This window comes from Cherax quadricarinatus, chromosome 40 (genome assembly GCF_038502225.1).
Source record: "Cherax quadricarinatus isolate ZL_2023a chromosome 40, ASM3850222v1, whole genome shotgun sequence".
NCBI classification, from domain to species: Eukaryota; Metazoa; Arthropoda; class Malacostraca; order Decapoda; family Parastacidae; genus Cherax; species Cherax quadricarinatus.
In genome coordinates this window covers 16,948,430-16,972,227 of record NC_091331.1, presented here as the reverse complement: position 1 = coordinate 16,972,227, position 23,798 = coordinate 16,948,430, and the positions used below count along the sequence as shown (strand labels likewise).

The window sequence follows — 23,798 nt, the reverse complement described above, 5'->3', positions numbered from 1 at the left end:
GAAATGTGTTTATGTACCTGAAACAAAAGTGCTGCATGTATTTTTATCCCTTCAGGAAGCTTGTTATTGATGAGTCCTTGATTTTATTCAAAGGAAGACTCTCATTCAAGCAATATATACCAAGCAAGAGGAAACACTTTGGTATAAAGCTATTTGTACTGTGTGATTGCAGAAGTGGTCTAGTTTTGGATATCACTGTGTACACTGGCAGTAATACTTTGAGAGATACCATGAAGTTATTGGGTATCTCTGGTGATGTGGTTCGAACAATGATGGAACCATATCTTGGTAAGGGGCATATGTTATTTACTGATAACTGGTACACAAGCCCCTTACTCAGTGATTTCTTGCAAGTGAACTTGACAGACGTGTGTGGCACAGTGCGTCGTAATCGTAAACATATGCCAAGGTTCGACGCTGGCACTCGCAGAGGTGAGGTGCAAGCCTTTGCTGCCAATGACATCATGGCATTTCGGTGGCATGACAAACGTGATGTCACATTATTGACATCAGTTCATCGAAACGAAATGGTACACAGTGGCAGGCACAACAGAGAGACCAATGAACCCATTCTAAAGCCTGCAGCTGTCATGGACTACAACCTCAATATGCGCTTAGTGGACAAATGTGACATGCAGATTGGGTTTGCAGACTGTGTACGCAAGAGTTATAAGTGGTATATAAAACTTTTTTTCCATCTTGTTGATATCTCTATGCTGAATGCTTGTAACATATACAAGTTGAGGACCAACAACAAACCAAAATATGGTGAATTTTGCTTGTCAGTAATCAGACAAATAATTGCAAAGTACCAAGGAGCAACACCTGCAATAGACCAGCGCCCACGAAATTACCAACACACGTCATCTCGTTTCAGGCCTGGTGATCACTACCCCATCCAACTGCCTCCTACTACTGCCAAGAAAAATGCTCAGAAGAGGTGTTATGTATGTATGCATACCACAAAATGCCCACAAACATGCAAAGACACTCGTTTTATGTGTGAGGAGTGTCAAGTGCACCTCTGCACATACCCATGTTTCAAAGAGTTCCACAAGCTGCAGCAGTTCTAGGAACGTGTTTAGTGACTGTACATATGTATATATATTATGGAACAATAGTAATAAACATTGTTTTGTATTGTTTGTTTGTGTAAACAAAGTGTATACACAGACTAATAGTGATAAAGTTTGTTCTGTTATTGTGTTGTAAACAATGAGTGTATATTTGAAGAATGCACCTTACATTGGTCTCACAGGCCACATAAGTTACCTGGAACAGAAAAATATTGAAGAATGCAAGAAACCTTTGAATTAGAGTAAATAAAAGAATACCGGGTGGGCGGCAGTCGCCGCTGTTGCCGTACGCACGTCACTTTCTGCAAACTTTGCGGCTCTATATCTCGGTAAGTACTGATGGCAAATTTTTTTTTTAGGCTTAAAACACTCAGAAAAATATTCCTAACATTTTCATAAGAAAAAATAATTTTTTTTTTTCGAATATTTGGCGACATAGAATGACAGTTTCAGAGAGGGGCCTGAAACAGTCAAAGGGTTAATAGGAAGCATGACCATAACACAAGACACAGGTCACTTTTTGATGTACCCAGTGTCCACACCATACTATGTAAGAACTCTATGCACATAAAGGGCCTCAAAATTTGGAATTCATTACCAGTAAATACTAAAGTAACCCGGTCTGAACAACAATTTAAGACTTCTCAAAAACCATCTACTCACCCTAAACTAAATATTCAATACTCAATATTTAAATTAAGATCTCCCAATTACCTAAATCTTAACACTTCAAAATTTAAATACCCAAAGTTACTACATCGTAGTAAAAATACCTGTACAAAACTATATTGTCTTACACCATATTGCAGCATTCTCATACTGTAAACTACTGTCATCAATGCTCAATATTATATTCCAATAACATAACTTTATTTACTATTGATATACACAACCTACAAAATACCTTCAAATTGTCCCAATGCAATATCCCCAGATTGTAATTTCAGTTAACTTACTGTCTGCTTTAAATAAAAACAAACTCATGGCATTATGCTCTCGCGAAGTTAACGTCTCGACGATGTTTACGCATCAGCAATTTTGCCCACTTTGAGCCCTATTGTCGGCCAATTCCAGTGTACTAGTCGACAAAAATCATAACTATTTCCCTAGAACTCCATTTTTTCTATCGAATGAGTACAAGAAACCACCCATTTACTGATTTCAACTATCCAATAAAGCGGTCAGAATTTAGCAATTTTGCCAATCTCACACAAATTTCAAAAGATGCCAATTTCCGAATAGGGTCCAGAATAAACAAGAAAGACATTCCTGGCACTAACATAACAAGTTCTCTGTTCGTTAGTCACATCCCCAGGCCCCTCTTATATTTCTTTGGCTTTCCACTTTGAATTTTTATTCTCACAAAAAATATAAGATTTACTGTTATGCAGACTACTGCATTAATGTAGAAATGGTATAATATCAGCGCACTTGTGAAAGAATATTAGACTCGCCAGTTGACGTGTATTGGACGCTTGGAATGATTTGTTTACTTTTGAACTTTGGTAAAAATCGAACATTTCTGCTACTTTGAGCTCAATTTCAATGTACTTTTCATTGTAAAACCAGTCAAAATCATCTCAATTTCTGTAATATGTCTTCCATTCTATAAAATGAGACCAGGAAAACTAGAATACAACAATAAATATCATATGAAAATACAGTGCAAAGTCGCTGTTTTAATCCAAAAACACGGTCAAAGTTTTTTTTTTCTCATTACGCACTGGGTGCTGCAGGATTTTTTTTATACTGCACACACTGACCACATAGACCCATTCTTTCATATGTAGGCCTACCAGCCTTCTCTCACTAGATTTGAGGGTGCTAGAATTTAGGCGTACTAGTACGTCAAAAACCCTGGGGCATAAGCAGTACAGTGGTCCCTCGCTTTTCGTAGTTCTCGGCAATCGTAAATTTCGCCAATCATAGGGGTATTTTCGTATAAACATGGACTCTCTTTTCATAGGTTGACTCGCGTATAGTAGTTCGTCCGGGATGCGTATGCACGGTGTGAGCCGGGGCAGCCTCCCTACCCAGCCAGTCTGGCACTGTTTACCAGTGAGTGAAGGTCCCCTCAAGTGCTCCTAAGAAATATTTCATAATACAGTGGACCCCCGCATACCGATTTTAATCCGTGCAAGAGGGGTAATTGTTATGCGAAATAATCGGTATGTGAATGAATTTTCCCCATAAGAAATAATGGAAATAAAATTAATCCGTGCAAGACACCCAAAAGTATGAAAAAAAAAATTTTTTTACCACATGAAATGTTAATTTTAGTACACACAAACTGAAAAAGGCATGCACAATTACATGACACTTACTTTTATTGAAGATCTGGTGATGATTGATGGGATGGGAGGAGGGGAGAGAGTGTGTTAGTGTTTAGAAGGGGAATCCCCTTCCATTAACCCTTTGAGGGTTTTGGTCGTACTAGTACGTTTTACGAGTAGGGGTTTTTGACGTACTAGTACTCATAAATTCTAGCGGCCTCAAATCTAGTGGGAGAAAGCTGGTAGGCCTTCATATGAAAGAATGGGTCTATGTGGTCAGTGTGCGCAGTCTAAAAAAAATCCTGCAGCCCACAGTGCATAATGTGAGAAAAAAAAACTTTGACCATTTTTTTTTAATAAATCAGCGACTTTGCAGTGTATTTTCGTATGGTATTTATTGTTGTATTCTAGTTTTCTTGGTCTCATTTTATAGAATGGAAGACATATTACAGAAATTGAGATGATTTTGACTGGTTTTACAATGAAAGGTGCCTTGAAATTGAGCTCAAAGTAGCAGAAATGTTCGATTTTTACCAAACTTCAAAAGTAAACAAATCGTGCCAAGCGTGCAATACACGTCAACTGGTGAGTCTAATATTCTTTTACAAGTGCACCAATAATATTTATACCATTTTTTACACTAATGCAGTAGTCTGCATAACAGTAAATCTTATATTTTTTGTGAGAATAAAAATTCAAAGTGGAAAGCAAAAGAATATAAGAGGGCCCTTGAGACGTGACTAATGACTAGAGGAAATGTCATTTTAGTGCCAGGAATGTCTTTCTTGTTTATTCTGGACCCTATTCGGAAATTGGCATCTTTTGAAATTTGTGTGAAATTGGCAAAATTGCTAAATTCTGACCACTGTACTGGATAGTTGAATTTATAAATGGGTGGTTTCTTGCACCCATTCGATAGAAAAAATGGAGTTCTAGCGAAATATTCATGTTTTTTGTCGACTAGTACAGTGAAATTGGCCGAAAATGGGGCTCAAAGTGGGCAAAATCGCCGATGCGTAAACATCGCTGAGACCGCTAACTTTGCGAGAGCATAATTCCGTAAGTTTTCTATCAAATTTCAAACTTTTGGTGTCTTTATGATCGGGAAAAGATTCTCTATCTTTTCATAAGAGAAAATAATTTTTTTTTTTTTAAATTTGGCCGACCCTGAGAACGAGTTTCGGAGAGGGCCTGTCGACCCTCAAAGGGTTAAGACTTGAGGTGTCGAGTCCTTTTCTGGGGTTACTTCCCTTCTTCTTTTAATGCCACTAGGACCAGCTTCAGAGTCACTGGACTTCTTTCGCACAACATATCTGTCCATAGTGGCCTGTACCTCTCGTTCCTTTATGACTTCCCTAAAGTGTTTCACAACATTGTCAGTGTAATAATCACCAGCACGGCTTGCAATAGCTGTGTGAGGGTGATTTTCATCAAAAAAGGTTTGCACTTCAAGCCACTTTGCACACATTTCCTTAATCTTTGTAGTAGGCAACTTCTTCAATTTCTCTCTCTCCTCCTCTGAACCAGTTTTCTCAGGTCTGGCCTCTTGCTCTTGAAGTTGATCTATCAGCTCATCAGTGGTTAGTTCTTCATTGTCCTCCTCCACCAACTCTTCCACATCCTCCCCACTAACCTCCAACCCCAAGGACTTTCCCAATGCCACAATGGATTCCTCAACTGGCATAATCCTCTCAGGGTTAGCCTCAAACCCTTCAAAATCCCTTTTGTCTACACATTCTGGCCACAGTTTCTTCCAAGCAGAGTTCAAGGTCTTCTTAGTCACTCCCTCCCAAGCCTTACCTATAAGGTTTACACAATTGAGGATATTAAAGTGCTCTCTCCAAAACTCTCTTAGAGTCAGTTGAGTTTCTGAGGTCACTACAAAGCACCTTTCAAACAGAGCTTTTGTGTACAGTTTTTTGAAGTTTGCAATAACCTGCTGGTCCATGGGCTGCAGGAGAGGAGTGGTATTAGGAGGCAAAAACTTCACCTTTATGAAGCTCATGTCCCCATAAAGTCACTCTGCCACGTCTGTAGGATGACCAGGGGCATTGTCTAACACCAGGAGGCACTTAAGTTCTAATTTCTTTTCAGTTAGGTAATCTTTCACATTGGGGGCAAATGCATGGTGTAACCAGTTATAGAAAAAGTCCCTAGTGACCCATGCCTTACTGTTTGCCCTCCACAGCACACACAAATTCTCCTTGAGGACATTCTTTTGCCTGAACGGTCTGGGAGTTTCAGAGTGATACACTAATAAAGGCTTAACTTTGCAATCACCACTAGCATTGGAACACATCAACAAAGTAAGCCTGTCTTTCATAGGCTTATGTCCTGGGAGTGCCTTTTCCTCCTGAGTAATGTAGGTCCTGCTTGGCATTTTCTTCCAAAACAGGCCTGTTTCATCACAATTAAACACTTGTTCAGGTTTCAGTCCTTCAGTCTCTATGTACTCCTTGAATTCATGCACATATTTTTCAGCCGCTTTGTGGTCCGAACTGGCAGCCTCACCATGCCTTATCACACTATGTATGCCACTACGCTTCTTAAATCTCTCAAACCAACCTTTGCTGGCCTTAAATTCACTCACATCAGCACTAGTTGCAGGCATTTTTTTAATTAAATCCTGATGCAACTTCCTAGCCTTTTCGCTTATGATCGCTTGAGAGATGCTATCTCCTGCTAGCTGTTTTTCATTTATCCACACCAATAAGAGTCTCTCAACATCTTCCATCACTTGCGATCTTTGTTTCGAAAACACAGTCAAACCTTTGGCAAGAACAGCTTCCTTGATTGCCTTTCTGGTGCCCACAATAGTAGCGATGGTTGATTGGGGTTTCTTGTACAACCTGACCAGGTCGGCGATACGCACTCCACTTTCATACTTATCAATGATCTCTTTCTTCATTTCTATTGGAATTCTCACCCTTATTGGTGTAGGGTTGGCACTAGAAGCTTTCTTGGGGCCCATGGTCACTTATTTTCCAGAAACAGCACCGAAAACACTGTAATAATACGAAATATTCCGATTGTATGCTTGGATGTTACCACGGAGGCTGGCTGGTAAACAATGGCACGGGCGGCACATGTGAGGCTGGCTGAGGGCGCACATTGGACGCGTCTCGGACGAAAATCGGTGAGCGGGTTTTTAAGCGGTATGCGAGGCAAAATTTTTGCGATTAAAGCAAGCGGTATGCGGATTAATCGTTATGTGGTGCCATCGGTATGCGGGGGTCCACTGTATTCCACTCATTTTAGTGCTTACAAGTATCAAATAAGCTGCCATGGCTCCAAAGAAAGCTCCTAGTGCCAAGCCTGTGGTAAAGGAGGTGAGAAATATGTACAGTGACAAAGTCTTGGGCCATTTTAGGGAAGTGTTAAAGAGACGCCAGAAACAGAGCTCTCTCCACAGTTACTTTGCGAGACAGGACTAGAGTGACTCTCAAGGTGGTCCTAGTGGCATTAAGAAACAGAGAAGAGAAGCAGCCCCAGAGAAGCAATTGGTACCTGAGGTGTTGCTGGAAGGGGATTCCCCTTCCAAATTGTAAACAATCCAATCTCTCTCCTCCTCCAGTCTCCTATACACTAAGAAGAATCTCCAATAAAGGTAAGTGTTACGCTGTTAATGTTTCATACATCATTTCCCATTGTATTGTTTATGTACTAGTACATGTATATTTCATGTAAAAGATTTTTTTGTTTTAATACTTCTGGGTGTCAGGAACGGATTAATTGTATTTACATTATTTCTTATGGGGAAAATTGATTCGCAAATCGTAAATTTCGTTTATAGTAACGGCTCCAGGAACGGATTAATTACGAGAAACGAGGGACCACTGTACTAGTACGGCCGAAAACCTGAAAGGGTTAATAACTTTTATAGGTCTAATACAGTGGAACCCCGGATTTCGCAAGCACTGGACATATGACTTTACGGATTCCAGACACTTTTTGTGTGAAATTTTGCTTCGAATTTCAGACATTGTCTTGGGAATTGCATGTATCAGGCATGTCCACCTGCCAGGACAGTGCTTCAGTCTGGCTCTGTCACTGGTTGAGTGAACATTTATCTGAAACATTTCGCAATTTTTGCGCTTGTTTATTGATTGTGACTGTGAAATAAGCCACCATGGGCCCAAAGACAGTTCCTAGTGCCAGCCATTTGGTAAAGAAATTGAGAAATACGATAGAATTAAAGAAAGAGATTGTAGAAAAATATGGAAGTGGCATATGTTTGTGTCCTTGACAAAGATTTTGAAGGGTTTGAGGCTGACCCTGTCGACCCTATGCCTGTTGTGGAATGTATTTTGTCTTTGGGAAAGTCCATGGAGTTGGATGTGAGTGGCCAGGATGTGGAAGAGTTGGTGGACGGCCACAGAGAAGAGCTAACCACTGAAGAGCTGCAAGACCTTCAACTCAAACAACAACAGACTGCAGCTGAGGAAATTGCTTCTGAGGAGGAGGAGGAGGAGGAAGAGAGAGGGGAGACTGTGTCTTCTTCAGTGATTAAGAACATGTGTGCAAAGTGGAATGAGTTGCAAACTTTTGTTGAAAAGTATCACCCTGACGAAGCTGAAACAAGCCATATCTGCAACATGTTCTGTGACAAAACCTTGTCCCACTTCAGACAAATCTTAAAAGAGATGCCAGAAACAGAGCTCTCTGGACAGTTTTTTTTTTTTTTTTTGTGTGTGGCAGAGGTCCAATGACTCTCAAACTGGTCCTAGCACCAGTAAAAGACAAAGAAGGGAAGTAACCCCAGAGAGGCCTTTGATACCTAAAGTCCTTATGGAAGGGGATTCCCCTTCCAAACAATAACCTCGACTCCCTCTCCCCTCCTCGCCTTCTTCAATATGCCAGCAAGAGTCTTCAATAAAAGTATGTAATGTTTATATCTATTTCTCATTGTTATCTGTATGTAAAACTATAGTTATTCTTTAAAATATGGATTTTTTTTTTGTGAATATTTTTGGGTGTCTGGAATGGATTAATTGTATTTACATTATTTCTTATGGGAAATATTACTTTGGTTTTTGCACTTTTCAGATTTAGAATGACCTTCTGGAAAGGATTAATTACGAAATCCGGGGTTCCACTGTACTTACATGATTATGCATATTTCATCTAGGAAAAATATGAAATTCAAATGCAGTGTCTGTATTACAAATCAACACAGAACATACAAAGATGAATATGTCCAAACTTTAAGTCACAATGATACTAGGTAATATAACTCTTTGCAGAGTTGGTAATACAGAACATAAATGACAATGTTTTTTAAAACACAGGTCATCTCCCACTAAGGAAGGGTGACCCAAAAAGGAAGAAACTCTTTCATCATCACTTCACTGTCTTGCCAGAGGTTTGTCAATGCTCCTCCAAACTTTGGAGTGCAGGCACTGCACTTCTCACCTCCAGGACTCAAGTCTGGCTAACAGATTTTCAAGAATCCCTTTATACAGATTACCTTGTTCACACTCTAACAGCACAGGAAGACATAAAATCCACTTGTCTTCACTCACTCTTTTCTAGCATGCTCACACATGCCCGCCTGTTGGATATCCAAGCCCCTCGCATACAAAACCTCCTTTACACCCCACCCCCCTTCCTTCAACCTTTCCTTGGATGACCCCCACCCTGCCTTCCCTCCACTACAGAGATTTATACACCCTACAAGTCATCCTAATTTGCTCCATTCTCTCTAAATGTCTAAACCACTTCAGTAACCTGTTCTAAACCCTCTGTATAATGCTTTTAGTAACTCTGCACCCCTTCCTAATCTCCAAAGTGAATTCTCTTTCATAATATTCACACCACACCTAGTCATCAAATGCAACATATCCACTGCCTCCAACCTCTTCACTGCAACATTCACAACCCATGCTTTACACCCACATTAAGTGTTGGTACCACTTTACTCTTATTCAAAGTGAATCAATACTTTCCCCCCTTTTGCCTCTATGAATAATGCTCTTTGGCTCCACAAATGCCTCAATGCACCACTCACTTTTTTCCCCTCATCAGTTCTATGGTTCATCTCATCTTTAATAGAAGTGCACTGACATCACAATCAGATGGTGATAGTGGACTAAAGTTCTTTTCCCATAAGCCATGTGTCTTGTACAAGGCAACTACTATGCCAGAAGCAAGGGGCTAGTATCTACGTTCAGATACTTAACAGTTAAAGCAGCGAATCTGATAATTGATTGTTGATGCTACAAATGAAAAGGAACGTGTTTTCTTAGCACTAAATGAAACAAAGTTAAAAGGGGTAGGAGAATTTCAATAGGCAGGATTAAATGATAGGTTATGGAAAAAATATTATAATTATTAATAAAAGCATCAGGTCTTATCAGCACTTAGCACATGGGGAGCTCTACCTTAAATAAGTGTGTAAAACCACCGAGTGCCTGGGTTCTACTAGTACCACTTTATTTTCAGGGAGTTCACCTCACTTTTTGATATTTGTAATCATTTGCTTTAGCAGGGACAAATAATCCTCTTTACAAAAATTGAAAAATAATATTTCATATCAACAAGAATTACTGTAATAAATATTCTTAACACTAACCTTAGGCAAGAGGAACTCTCCAGGCAGTTCAACCTCTGCTGTTTGTAGACTAAAATTACTGAGATACCGACACTTTTCTTCTATTAGGAACCATCTGCTTAAAAAAGAATTATTTTTAATGTAGAATATATGAATAGTTCAATAAGTATGGAATACAGTGGTACCTCAATATTCAAACTTAATCCATTCCAAGAGGCTGTTTGAATAGTGACTTGTACGAATAGTGAATCAATTTTTCCCATGAGAAATAATGCAAATTGGATTAATCTGTTCCAGACCCTCAAAAATTACCAATTATAAAACATTTTAAGTGAAAATATTGCTTATTTCAACATGTATAATAATACTTGCATACATAAAATCATACATGAAAATTATAAAAATAAAAACATGAAATAATTCAAAATTCAACTGGACAAACTGCTATTATCTTTTGTATTCCTGGGATGTCATGAAGGGCACACATCTCTTGAACTTTACCTTTACTGAGCAATGCTGATGACCTAGGAGGAAGGTGGAGAGATGTTATTGTTTGGAAAGGGTGTTACCTTCCATAAAAACATCTAGTAACTGCCTTTCTGGTTTTTTTCTTGTCTGTCTCTGTGCAATAACACTTGAAGATGATGGGGATTAACTAGCATTAGATTTTATTTTTGCTAAAGAAGCTCTCCATGTTGTCTGCTTTTGACAAGTTTTCAAAAATTTTCTAAAGTGGTCAACAACCCTGTCACTGAACAGGTTGATGCTCCTAATCACAACAGTAATGTTAGGATACCATTTTTCCACCAGGCTCTGTGTTTGAGCCCAATGGTAACACAGTTCCTTAATTTTTGCAGTGGTAATGTTGCCCTTACTGCTTCTCTCCTCCTTCGAAGGAATTTCTTCAACCACTTCTTGCTGCTCCCTGTGCAGGTCTTGAAGTTCTGTGGTGAGTTCAATCTTGTGATCCTCCACCAACTCCTTTACATCCTCATCATCCATTTCCAAACCCATAGACTGGCCCAGAGAAACAATATCCTTCACTACAGGCTCTGCCTCAAACCCTTCCCTCCCAAGCTTTGTCTATCATCCTTAAACACTAGAGGATATTAAAATGGTTTTTCCAAAATTCCCTAAGGGTAAGGTCTGTTTCAGAGGTCACAAACTTGCTCCCGGAGTCGAAGAATTAAAAAAAAAAAAAAAAAAACACACAAAATAATAAGAGAATCCTTTTCTGAAGGTAATAAAAACAAAAGCACGTTATATGATGGAAAACTTAAGGAATTCCACTCTTGTGAAGTTAGCAGTCTCAGCCATACTTACGCATCGGCGATTTCGAACATTTTGAGCCCTATTTTGGGCCAATTCCACTGTTCCAGTCAAGCAAATTCATAGATGTTTAGCTAGAACTCCTTTAATTCTATCGATTGAGTACAAGAAATTGCTCATCTACCTATGTATATCAACAGTTACCCAATAAAGTGATCAGAAATTACTAATTTGGCCAATTTCACACAAAATTCAAGAAAGGACAATTTCAAAATAGGGTCCAGAATAAATAATGTAGACATTCCTGGCAATAAAATAACTTTTTCTGTTCATTAGTCATGTCTCCCGAGTACAGTTATTCAGGCTAAAACGTTGTGTAGTTTTAAAAATAGGTTAGATAAATACATGAATGGGTGTGGGTGGGTGAGAGTTGGGCCTGACTAGCTTGTGTTGCTGGGTCTGGTGCTGTGCTCCTTCCTTGAGTGGAGGTGACCAGACTGGGTGGGTCTTTGGGCTAATCCGGGGGGGTGGGTCATTGGGCTAATCTGGGGGGGGGGGGCATGGACCTGCTCTGCATGGGTCAGTAGGCCTGTTGCAGTGTTCCTTCTTTCTTATGTTCTTATATGGTAATAATTGTATAAATAATGTCAGTGCTTTCATGAGTGTACATCAAACTGGCCATTTGACGTGTACTGGATGCATGAAGTGGTTTGTTTACTCCTGAACATTGGCAAAAATTTAACATTTCCACTACTTTGAGCTCAATTTCAAGCTACAGTGGACACTTGTTTTTCATAAGACTCGAAAGTTGTAATTTTCGAAAATCATAACGTTTTTTCGTCAAAACATTGACTCGAAAATCGTTTGACTCACAAACAGTTGTTTGTCTAGGACACGTATGCACGTCCCCGAGCAGCCTCACACTTCATTCCCAGCCAGTGTGCCATTGTTTATCAGTGAGTGAGGATGATCCCATGAGTTCATACGATATATTTCATAATATTCCATTCGTTTTAGTGCTTGCAACTGCTAAATAAGCCACCACGGCTCCTAAGAAAGCTTCTAGTGCCAGCCCTTTGGTAAAGAATGTGAGAAACACACACAATTTAAGAAAAAGTTTGTAGAAAAATACGAAATTGGTGGTGGTAGAGTGGTAGCAGTTGTGAAAGTGGTAGAGGGTGGTAGTGATGGTGGTAGAGGGTGGTAGTGATTGGGGTAGAGGGTGGTAGTGATGGTGGTAGAGAGTAGTGATGGTGGTAGAGGGTAGTGATGGTGGTAGAGGGTGGTAGCAGTTGTGATAGCGGTAGAGGGTGGTAGTGATGGTGGTAGAGGGTGGTAGCAGTTGCGATAGTGGTAGAGGGGGGTAGTGATGGTGGTAGAGGGTGGTAGCAGTTTTGATAGTGGTAGTGATGGTGGTAGAGGGTGGTAGCAGTTGTGATATTGGTAGAGGGTGGTAGTGATGGTAGTGGTTGTGGTGGTGGTAGAGGGTGCCTTCTTCAGTGATTCAGCGATTCCACTAACTCCTCCAATGTTGTTGGAGTTATATGGGGCTACAGAAAACACCGCCGCCTCAGCTGCTGCTTCACCATGTTATATCTTCGAAATTGGTCATCCTGTGTTATTTAACTATTGTAAGAGAATATGTTCATCACTTAATATTATAACGCAAAAGTCCCCATTTATAGCTAAAATAGAGACTTTCGGCGTTATATTATTATCTGTTAAAATAGTGATAATACCATGGTATTTTTCATATATTAACAGATAATAATATAATGCCGAAAGTCTCTATTTTAGCTATAGACGGGGACTTTCGCGCTATAATATTAAGTGCTGAACATATTCTCTTACAATAGTTAAATAACACAGGATGACCAATTTCGAAGATATAACATGGTGAAGCAGCAGCTGAGGCGGCGGTGTTTTCTGTAGCCCCATATAACTCCAACAACATTGGAGGAGTTAGTGGAATCGCTGAGGCTAACCTTGGGTAAGTGGGGAAGGGGAGACATCTGGGAGTGAGCGGGACAACAAGACAAGAAATAGAAGGAAGCAGCCCAGCCACCGTGGAGAGAAGACGTCGTCGTTCCTGCTCTTCAGCTGAGCAACTCTGAACACTGTTGCTCGAGATTTTTCTTGGGTTATCCTGAGTAATTCTTCACCAGAGCTGAGAGGAAACTTGCTTGCAGTCACTTCGAGCCCCATCCCATCAAGAGGGTAAGGCGGTGACTTGCTTGCTTGTTCACCCCTCTCATCCCCATCTCCCCATCCTTCCCCATCCTCCCCTCACCCAAACATCAACACTGGCCCACACACTTAACACACTACATACATTGCTATCCTTCTGACTTTCCTATCTTCTTCTTTTTCGGCAACTTCGCTTTGGCGAGTTAACACAACGCATTTTGACCAGCCGATAGCCCGTGTGGTTTTTTAAAATCCGGCCGATCTTTGCCTTGGGCCCTTTCTCCTCACTACTCGAGGGTAGGCTATCTTAGGGGCTGACCTTCATAAGTCAGCTGAAATAGGATGTCAGATTAACATTAAGGAAAGATCCTCTTTTGTTAAGAACTTCTCTGCCAGATGTTCCTTCCTAGACATCATGGCAAGGATACGTGTAAGATTACGTATTGATGGAAATCAAATGTCCATGAAAGAAATTCTAACATGTATTTGCTCAAACTCAACTGTTGCTCCAGTGGATGTTTTTCAAACCCACGCTGGAGCAGTACTTCTCCTCTCTTTGGAAGAAGAGTTACTTCAACTGCTGAAGCATGATGTCCTTGAAAAACTGAAGACTTCTGGTGTTACCCCAGTTGCACCTGAGAGCTATCAAGCTCAGAGGACTGTGTTTGTGGCCAGAATCAACTGTTTTATGAAACATAGCACTGTGAATGAAATTGTTGAGGACATTAATACAGAGAATTCTGAATTTTGGGCTGTAGAAGCACATAAATTCTCTAATCCTAACAACAACAAGGTAATCCTAAAATTAATACTTGAGACACCTGAGGAGGCCAAACTTGTGTGTCAAAATGGCTTCAAATGTTTTGGCACTAGATGTACACCTGACCAAATCTCTCTTGAACGATTTGTCAGTGTGACACAATGTTTTAAATGTTATGCCTTTGGTCATAACACCAACAAATGCAGTACTCAAGGGCAAATTTGTAGCATTTGCTCTGGCCAACATTCTTATCGAGATTGTAATAATAAAAATACACCCAAATGTGTCCTCTGCAACGGAAAACATCATGCTGTTTCTGCTATTTGTCCTGAAAGGAAAAAGGAAGTGCAGAAAATTATTGAAGCCAAGAAACTGTCCACTTCAAAGAAGACCACTCCTCAGGCACCACCAACGATGTCCCAAACTTCCTTCCCAGCTCTGCCTGGATCAAGTGGGACTCCTCAGGTCTCTACCAATGGTTCCAATGTTTGGAGTTCTGCCCCTCTTGGAGCGCCCCAATCTAACCCTCACCTACAACATACACAAACGCAACAGTGCTTTCTTGTTCGCTTTCCCTTAAGGCGAACAAGAGGAATGGTATTCCTTCGTCCCAATCTCTGGAAAACTGCTCGCAGTACGCTCTCATCATTGATTTTAATGTTTGATGAAATCGTTCGAGGGCTCCTTGCGACTGAGGGTGATAAGCAACAGAAAATACGGACTTAATTCCGAGGCGAGATAAGGCATCACGAAACATCTTAGAGGTAAAATTTGAACCTTGATCGGATTGAATTATTCGGGGAATCCCCACCTGTGAGAAAAATTTTTGCAAAGCTCGAACAATGATGCGAGAATTAATTTTTCTCAAAGGGATAGCCTCTGGATATCGAGTAACAACATCCATAATTGTAAACAGATATTGATTCCCTTGTTTAGTCCTGGGTAACGGACCAACACATTCTATTATCAGGCGTGAGAAGGGCTCACCACTGACGGGAATCGGAATGAGGGGAACTGGTGGAGGTGTGTGCGAAGGTTTGCCGGTGACTTGGCAGACTTGACAACCTTTTAAATAGCTTTCCACAGTCTCCTTCATTCTGGGCCAATGAAAATGCTTGCCTATTTTTCCCAGCGTTTTCTTTACTCCCAAATGTCCTCCCATGGGACTATGGTGGGCGAAACTAATAGCCAATTCTCTAAAGGTGCTAGGTAGCACTACTAGATGTTTGCTGGTAGACAGATGATCGTCGGAAGACAAAAGAGACTTTTCCTTTCTCATTAATATACCATTAGCAAGATAGTAACAATTGTCCAGGTCTTGGGCGTCGTCTTCTGTAATAGCTATCTCTCGTAATTTCTCTAGGGATGGATCAAGGAACTGATCCCTTATTAAATCTTCTTTCGATAGCATTTTAATATCAGAATCTTGAAAAGGGCCGATCATAGAATATTTCAGATTTGAAGATCCGGGTTGTAAGGATCGGCTGAACAATAAATCGAGACCTAAATCTTCGCCTACACTTAGGACTTCAGTTGATAAAGGATTTTGAGCCGCTCTAGACATTGTTCAAGTTATAACATTGAGAGGAAATAAGGTAGGAGCCTCTTTTCGAGCTTCTATGGCATAGTTAATGTCAGTAGAATTATCAATAACTAGAGGCTCTCGGCTTATACCCGGATAGTCTAGATCATTGCCTATGAGTAAGTCAACGCCCTGAATAGGAAAAGTTTCACTGGATATACCTACCGACACAAAGCCAGTATAGGTTGGTGTTTGGATGTATATCCTGTGAAGAGGCACTCTTATAATGGCGCCTCCATAGGCTTCTAGCTTTGTGAGAGTCATATCACTTACGGGAAGTATGTCCTGCTTCAACAATGTTAAATAACTTCCAGTATCACGGAAGGAATTAATTTCAACTAATTGAGTCTCGTCTATTTCAACTTTCACTTTAGCAAAGTAGGGACTCATAGCTGAGTGAATATCTTTTTCTGAAACAGCTCTAGTATTGAGTCATCTAGAATGACTACTGATTCGTTCTTGTGAACCTTGTTCGGTACTACGGTTCAGTTTCTTTTGAGTTGTCGATGAAGATATTACCTGAGTTGGGAAACGAAGTCGCTCATTCCTGGTATCCCTCTCTAGCCAATAACAGTGTTTCCTTAAATGCCCTTTCTTATTACAATAAGTGCAGTTCAACTCACTGTTATGCCTTAGTGGTTTTGAACTTTTCCTAGAGTTAGATCTAAATTTATTATTAATGGGCGTGGAGGCATCATAGGAGGTCGGGCAAGGATTCTGTATGCAACGCATCTCTGTAAGATTGGATCGTCCTTTCTTAGGGGCATATTTAGTCACTGTTTCCTTACTTTTTGTTTCGCCAATCAATTGTTGAGATATTTCATAATTATCGGCGAGCGAGGCTGTTTCTAGTATATTTACTAAGGGGCAACTAATCAAATACCTATGCAAGTCTTCTGGTAAATTATTATAGAAATCCTCATGCAGGATCAATTGGGAAAGACTTTCCATAGATTTACAGTTAGAAGCTCTACACCATCTCTCAAAAGCGATTTTCTTTTCACGTGCAAAATCTACATACGACTGAGTTGGCTGGCGTTTTAATGTTCTAAAGGTTTTTTGATAACTTACTGGGAGGAGATCATAAGCCTTTAGGATAGCCTTCTTAACGGAATCATAATCCACATATTTCTCAAAAGGTAACTTTGAGCTTTACCAGACAACGAAGTATGTAATAAGGTTGCCCAGTGTTGTCGGGGCCAGCGCATAGCACGTGCTTGATTCTCAAAGACTTCAAAATAAGTATATAAATCTCCGTCATTAGACCTTGGAACCATAGATGCAGCTTTTTGTATGTTGAAAGAATCATTTGAGGATTCAGTACATCTTTCACTCACATTACCTTGTTGTTGTTGTCTTATATAGCGGAGCGTTTCCCTTTGAAAGCCTCAATTTGAGCAGTCTGTAAAATAAATAGTCTCTCTAATTTCTCAAACTGACTTTCAGAAATATGCCCCGATGGTATCGAAAATTCAGTCATCAGAACTGAGTGGTAAACAAGGCGATGACCTGGCGAGCTGATCTTTATTCTAGTCGGTGAATGGCAGACATGTTGATCGAGGACATAGGCACCGATTCCCGTCAGTGGTGAGCCCTTCTCACGCCTGATAATAGATTGTGTTGGTCCGTTACCCAGGACTAAACAAGGGAATCAATATCTGTTTACAATTATGGATGTCGTTACTCAATATCCGGAGGCTATCCCTTTGAGAAAAATTAATTCTCGCATCATTGTTCGAGCTTTACAAAAAATTTTCTCACAGGTGGGGATTCCCCGAATAATTCAATCCGATCAAGGTTCAAATTTTACCTCTAAGATGTTTCGTGATGCCTTATCTCGCCTCGGAATTAAGTCCATATTTTCTGTTGCTTATCACCCTCAGTCGCAAGGAGCCCTCGAACGATTTCATCAAACATTAAAATCAATGATGAGAGCGTACTGCGAGCAGTTTTCCAGAGATTGGGACGAAGGAATACCATTCCTCTTGTTCGCCTTAAGGGAAAGCGAACAAGAAAGCACTGGGTTTAGTCCATTTGAATTAATTTACGGACACCAAGTACGCGGCCCCCTCGCCGTACTAAAAGATTCATGGACCGGAAAATCAGAACCCTCGTTTAACCCTTTCAGGGTCCGTCCCGTAGATCTACGGCTTTTCGGTGAGTGTCCAAACCGTAGATCTACGCCAAAATTCTAGCGCCGTCAAATTTAGCGCGAAAGCGCTCATAGGCCTACATGTGAGAGAATGGGTCTGCGCCGTGGGTGTGTGCCATAAACAAAAAATCTAGGCGCCTGCATAGCATTGTGGGAACGCCGGCTCAGTCACCCTTGTTCACCATGCCTCGTCGCAAGTCAGCTCTCACTCCCCGGAAAATTGGGACTCTCCTCTTCCTGTCTGATAGTTCTGACACTGATGGAAGTGGAAATGAAGACGAATTCTACGGCTTTGATAAGTTAGTGACCGAAAATAATGACCAGGATATCGATAATAGTGCAGAAAACCCCGACGATCCTCGACCTTCTACCTCTGGTGTGGGCACTCGTGACTCACGGTCGGGTGTTCCTAAACGTAAGAGAAAACTAATATTTTCCCGTGGCCTGGCCTCTGACTTCAGTAATGACGATGATTCTGACGTGGATTGTGATTTTATTGCGCTCGACGATCATTCGAGTAGTGATAGTGAGGAAACATATTCACCAGTGAAGCGTCGGTATGTTCGCCGCCGCATGCGCTCGGGTAGTGTACCCTATGCTGTGCCCAGGGGACGGAGTACATCCCGGAGTACATCCCGTGGCCCTACACCCGTTTTAGGTAGTGATAGTGAGGACGATGTGGCTACACTTGGCATGGATGGGCCACAGGCATCAGTGGATGGTGTTAGTGGTGCTGGTGGTGGTAGTGGCACCGCCATGCGTGACTCCCTGTGCCACGCGGGGACCCACGCTGCTGACTCGTCAGTTCAAGGACAAAGCGGAGCATCACCCACCAGCCCACCACAACCACCCATACAACCAGCCTATGATGTCCAGTATCCACCAGCAAACCGTATCTGGGATTGGCAGCAAAATCCCAATTTTGTTCCCAGCCCTCACCACTTTGATGACTCTCAAAGTGGAATTCTACCTACCTGTCCCCTTGGAACCACGGCCAATGAACTGGAATTCTTTGAATTATTCTTTGACCAGCCATTGATGGAAATTATTGTCAGGGAAAGTAATAAGTATTTTCAGTACACCATGGCAAATACGATCTTATCACCACAGTCAAGACTACACAGGTGGAAAGAGACGACTGTTGCAGAAATGTATTTGCTTTTTGCAACAATAATGCTTATGCCTCACGTCTATAAGCATAATATAAAAGCATACTGGTCCACAGATCGGCTAATTTGTACCCCATCCTTCAGTGAAATAATACCAGTGAACAGGTTTATCTTACTGTTACGTATGTTGCACTTCTCTGACAAAACCAGGCCTGACAGAAGTGACAGGTTATACAAGATTAGAAATGTTTTCATGTATCTCAAACAAAAGTTCAGGATATACTTTTATCCATTCAAGAATCTTGTAATTGACGAGTCTTTGATTTTGTTCAAAGGTAGACTGTCATTCAAGCAGTATATACCGAGCAAGAGGAACCGCTTTGGTATAAAATTGTTTGTACTCTGTGATTGTGACAGTGGCCTGGTGTTGGATATTGTTGTATACACGGGTAGTAAAACATTGAAAGATACCAAGATGTTATTGGGTATCTCAGGTGACGTAGTGAGAAACATGATGGCACCTTATCTTGGTAAGGGTCATACATTATATACCGATAACTGGTACACAAGCCCATTACTCAGTGATTTCATGCGAGTGAACAAGACAGATGTGTGTGGCACAGTGCGTTCTAATCGTAAACATATGCCCAGGCTCAACGCAGGTGTTCGTGGTGATGACGTGCAGGTGTTTACTGCCAATGACATCATGGCATGACAAACGAGATGTCACATTGTTGACAACCATTCACCGTAATGAAATGCAAGACAGTGGCAAAGTTGATCGAGTGACTAATGAACGTATTCGAAACCCAGTGTCAGTGATTGATTATACACAAAACATGCGCTTGGTTGACAAGTGTGACATGCAGATTGGTTTTGTTGACTGTGTTCGTAAGAGTTACAAGTGGTACATGAAACTTTTCTTCCATCTCATGGACATTTCAATGCTGAATGCATATAATATGTACCAAATAAAGACTGGTAACAGACCACCGTATGGTGAATTTTGTTTGTCTGTTGTCAAACAACTCATAATGAAGTACCAGGTAACAACACCTGCAATACAACATGGTCCTCGAATTCATCACAATATACCCAAGCGTTTGAGGAGAGAAGGTGATCATTTCATAATACAGCTTCCTTCAACTCAAAAGAAATTTGCTCAGAAGAGATGCATTGTCTGTGCACAAACAAAACGACGGCAACAAAGACGCAAAGACACTCGGTTTATGTGTGAGGAATGTAAGGTGCCTCTGTGCATGGTGCCTTGTTTCAAGGAGTTCCACAAGCTCCAGCAGTTCTAAAACCATGTCCAGTGATTGTAAATATGTAAATATATGATAGAACATTAGTATTATACAATATTTGTGCATGTTATTGTAATAAACAACAGTGGTAAACAATAATATGATAATAACTTTAGTGCGGTTATTGTGTTCAATACAGTGAGTATATATATATCAATTATATACAGTATTGGTCTCTCAGGCCCCAAATGTTAGTAGGAATAGAAAAAATTGGAAAAGAAAAGAAAAAACAACTAAAACAACAAAATAATATAATACGCGTATGTGGAATTCGTCGATGTTGCCGCCACCACATCATTTTCTATAAACTTCTTGGCACTGTATCTCGGTAAGTAATGATCAGATTCTATTTTTTTTTGTTTTATTACCTTCACAAAAATATGCTCTTTAATTCTGTAAGAAAAAAATTTTTTTTTTTTTTTTTTTCAAAATTTCTTGGACACTGGTGCGTGACTTCAGATTTTGGCCTTGGACCCTGAAAGGGTTAAAACAACTCCAACTCTAATGCAAAAGCGTTTGTCACAACTGAGGGAATTAGCCGCAAAAAACTTAGCTAAGGCCCAATCCATGATGAAGCATTGTTATGACAAACACACACGCTCTCGTTTCTTCAAACCAGGTGACAGTGTGATGGCACAGAAATTCTTACCTGGACACGCTCTGCAACCTAGATACGAAGGTCCTTTGGAAGTGATTGAGCGGCTCAATGAGTTAAATTATGTACTACAAACTCCAGGAAAGAGAAAAGCAAAACGTACTTATCACATAAACCAACTTAAGGCTTACCACCCTAGTATCGTACCAGTTTCGACAGTTCTTTCTTTAGCTGAAACTGAAAATGTAAGTCTGCCCAGCATCTCTAAAGCGATAGAAGTACGTTTAAAAAATTCAGAGACATTGCAATCTCTTGATACCTTTCTTATGGACCTTGATTTGAAGAAAGCAAAAGATATCAAAGACTTGATATTACGTTATGAGGTTTTATTCGATGACGTCCCTAGGTGTTGTACATTGGGAATTCACAACATAGATGTACAAGGAGCTAAGCCTTGCAAACAGTCACCTTATAGGGCAAGTCCACTCAAACAAGAAACATTAAACAAAGAAGTAGAATTTTTGTTGTCCCATGGACTCATAGAACGGAGTAAAAGTCCGTGGGCCTCGCCCTGTATATTAGTTCCCAAGCCTGATGGAACTTCTAGAATGTGCACTGATTATCGTAAGGTTAATGCTCTCACGGTACCAGATGGTTTCCCACTATCCCGTATTGATGATCTAATAGACAGAGTATCAGGAGCCGCCTATGTCACCCGCCTGGATTTATTAAAGGGCTATTACCAAGTGCCGCTTACCCAGTGAGCCCAAGAAATATCCGCATTTACTATACAAGGTGGATTATTCAATTATCGTGTTATGCCCTTCGGGTTGTGTAACACGGCCTCTACCTTTCAGCGCCTGATGAACCTGCTGACCAATGATTTAGGAGGAGTGGATGCATATCTAGATGATCTTGTTATATATAGCAATGAGTGGGAGCAACATTTAATTCGCCTGGAAACCTTATTTAAGAAGTTAGAAAAGTACAACTTCACCATAAATTTAGCCAAGTGTCAGTTTGGACAAGCCAAGATTAAATACCTCGGTTTTTGTATAGGTCAGGGTGAGGTACGTCCTGTTGATGTAAAAGTTAGGGCCATTGCCGAGTTTCCTATCCCTCAAGATAGAAAGTCTATACAGAGGTTCCTCGGAATGACTGGTTATTATCGACGTTTCTGTCCTAATTTTTCTCAGGTTGCATCTCCTCTTACTGAGTTAACCAGTAGTAAGATGAAGTTTTGCTGGACGAAAGATTGTGAGATAGCTTTTAATCGGTTGAAGCGGTTGCTTTCTTCGTCACCCGTATTGAAAAGTCCTGACTTTAATCAACCCTTCTATTTACACATCGATGCCAGCGGTTATGCTGTGGGGGCGGTGTTACTTCAGAAATCCCCCTCTACTGATATTTTGCATCCTATATCTTATTTTTCTTCAAAGTTGGAACGTCACCAAAAGAATTACGCCACTGTAGAGAAAGAAGCTCTTGCCCTAGTAATATCTTTGGAACATTTTGACGTTTATCTGGGAACCTCCCCCCATAAAATTATGGTATTTTCTGATCACAACCCTTTAATTTATATTAATTCTATGAAGTCGAAGAATACCCGGATCCTCAGGTGGGCTCTGAGAATCCAACCTTATCTGATTAGTATTCAACACTTAAGTGGATCCCTTAACATAATTGCTGATGCCCTTTCTCGCCCCTGAAAAAAAAAAAAAAAAATGTATACCTTCAAATGTAAAGTTAAGAAATGAGTACTCTTAGAGCCTAATTTATATATATATTATATATTTTTATTAATGATTTTCTTTTATATTGACAGTATAACTATGAAAGCCGTTTCGTTGATGGGACGAAGTATTAAGTCCACATGGATGACCCTGACAGTCATGTCCGAGACTCCTATTCTCGAATTGTGATGGAAGCCACTCCAGATAGTTCTTCCGGCCATTGTTCCAAAAGCTCATCCCCTGGGAAATAACCATGCTGATCGAGTTCTTTCTTCTCCATTCTTTCGTCGTACTACATGCCTTATTTACCAAGAGGATGCTTACTATAAAGGAGATATTACCAAGGACACTTGCAAACCCCCTACTGCGACCTATTGTCGTAGGGGGGGGGGTTATATCTTCGAAATTGGTCATCCTGTGTTATTTAACTATTGTAAGAGAATATGTTCATCATACAATATTATAGCGCGAAAGTCCCCGTTTATAGCTAAAATAGAGACTTTTGGCGTTATATTATTATCTGTTAATATATGAAAAATACCATGGTATTATCACTATTTTGTTATTATCACTGTTATTTTATTATTATTGTTAGGTAGGATTTCTTGTGTATATAGAGTTTTAGTCTCGGAACCATCCGGTGAATTGTTCAATTGTTTACGTCCGGCTGGCTGACGTTTGGGTCAGCTGATCCAACCTGACGACGCGTCAACAGACTGGCAAGTAGTCAGTCTGCTCCTGGCTCTAGCCCTGACAACTGATCGTATACTGGCTCTTACGGTGTACAGTTTGAATGGTTTTGAGAATTGGACTCTAGAGCTGACTCTGTTCCTCATTGCTCTGAAAGATTCTTTTGATATTTATATTCTTGGTCAGTTCAGTAATCCATAGAGATACTTTATGGCCAGATTCAAAGGTCTTGTTAAATCTTGTACCTTTTGTATTTTGAGTTTACAGTCTTGTTAAGACAAAGACGTAAATGTTAATGAAGACTTAATTACAGGAAGAATAATTAAACTTCCTTATTAATGTGACATTTCCATGATTTTGAACTAAATGTATATGGTAAATTTATTGTACAAAGTATTAAGTTACATTAACTACAAAGAGAAGATAAAGTATTGTATTTAAATACTTTAATAAATTTGAATATTATTCTATGGAGTTTCCTAGTTGAAATTATTTCCCCTAGACTCTAAAATACC

The 23,798-nt window shown here is 40.3% G+C and overlaps 1 protein-coding gene across 7 annotated transcripts in view; it reads right to left on the bottom strand.

The window, feature by feature from the left end:
- Positions 1-23,798, bottom strand: part of Nipped-A (Transcription-associated protein Nipped-A) — a 362,660-nt gene that overhangs the window by 63,340 nt on the left and 275,522 nt on the right. For 5 of the 7 annotated variants that reach the window (XM_070092733.1, XM_070092739.1, XM_070092734.1 and 2 more), the window contains exon 31: positions 9,921-10,017. In XM_070092733.1, coding sequence (XP_069948834.1) covers positions 9,921-10,017 — 97 coding nt within the window. The remainder of the gene's footprint in view (positions 1-9,920; positions 10,018-23,798) is intronic. The other 2 variants (XM_070092738.1, XM_070092740.1) reach the window with 1 other exon arrangement.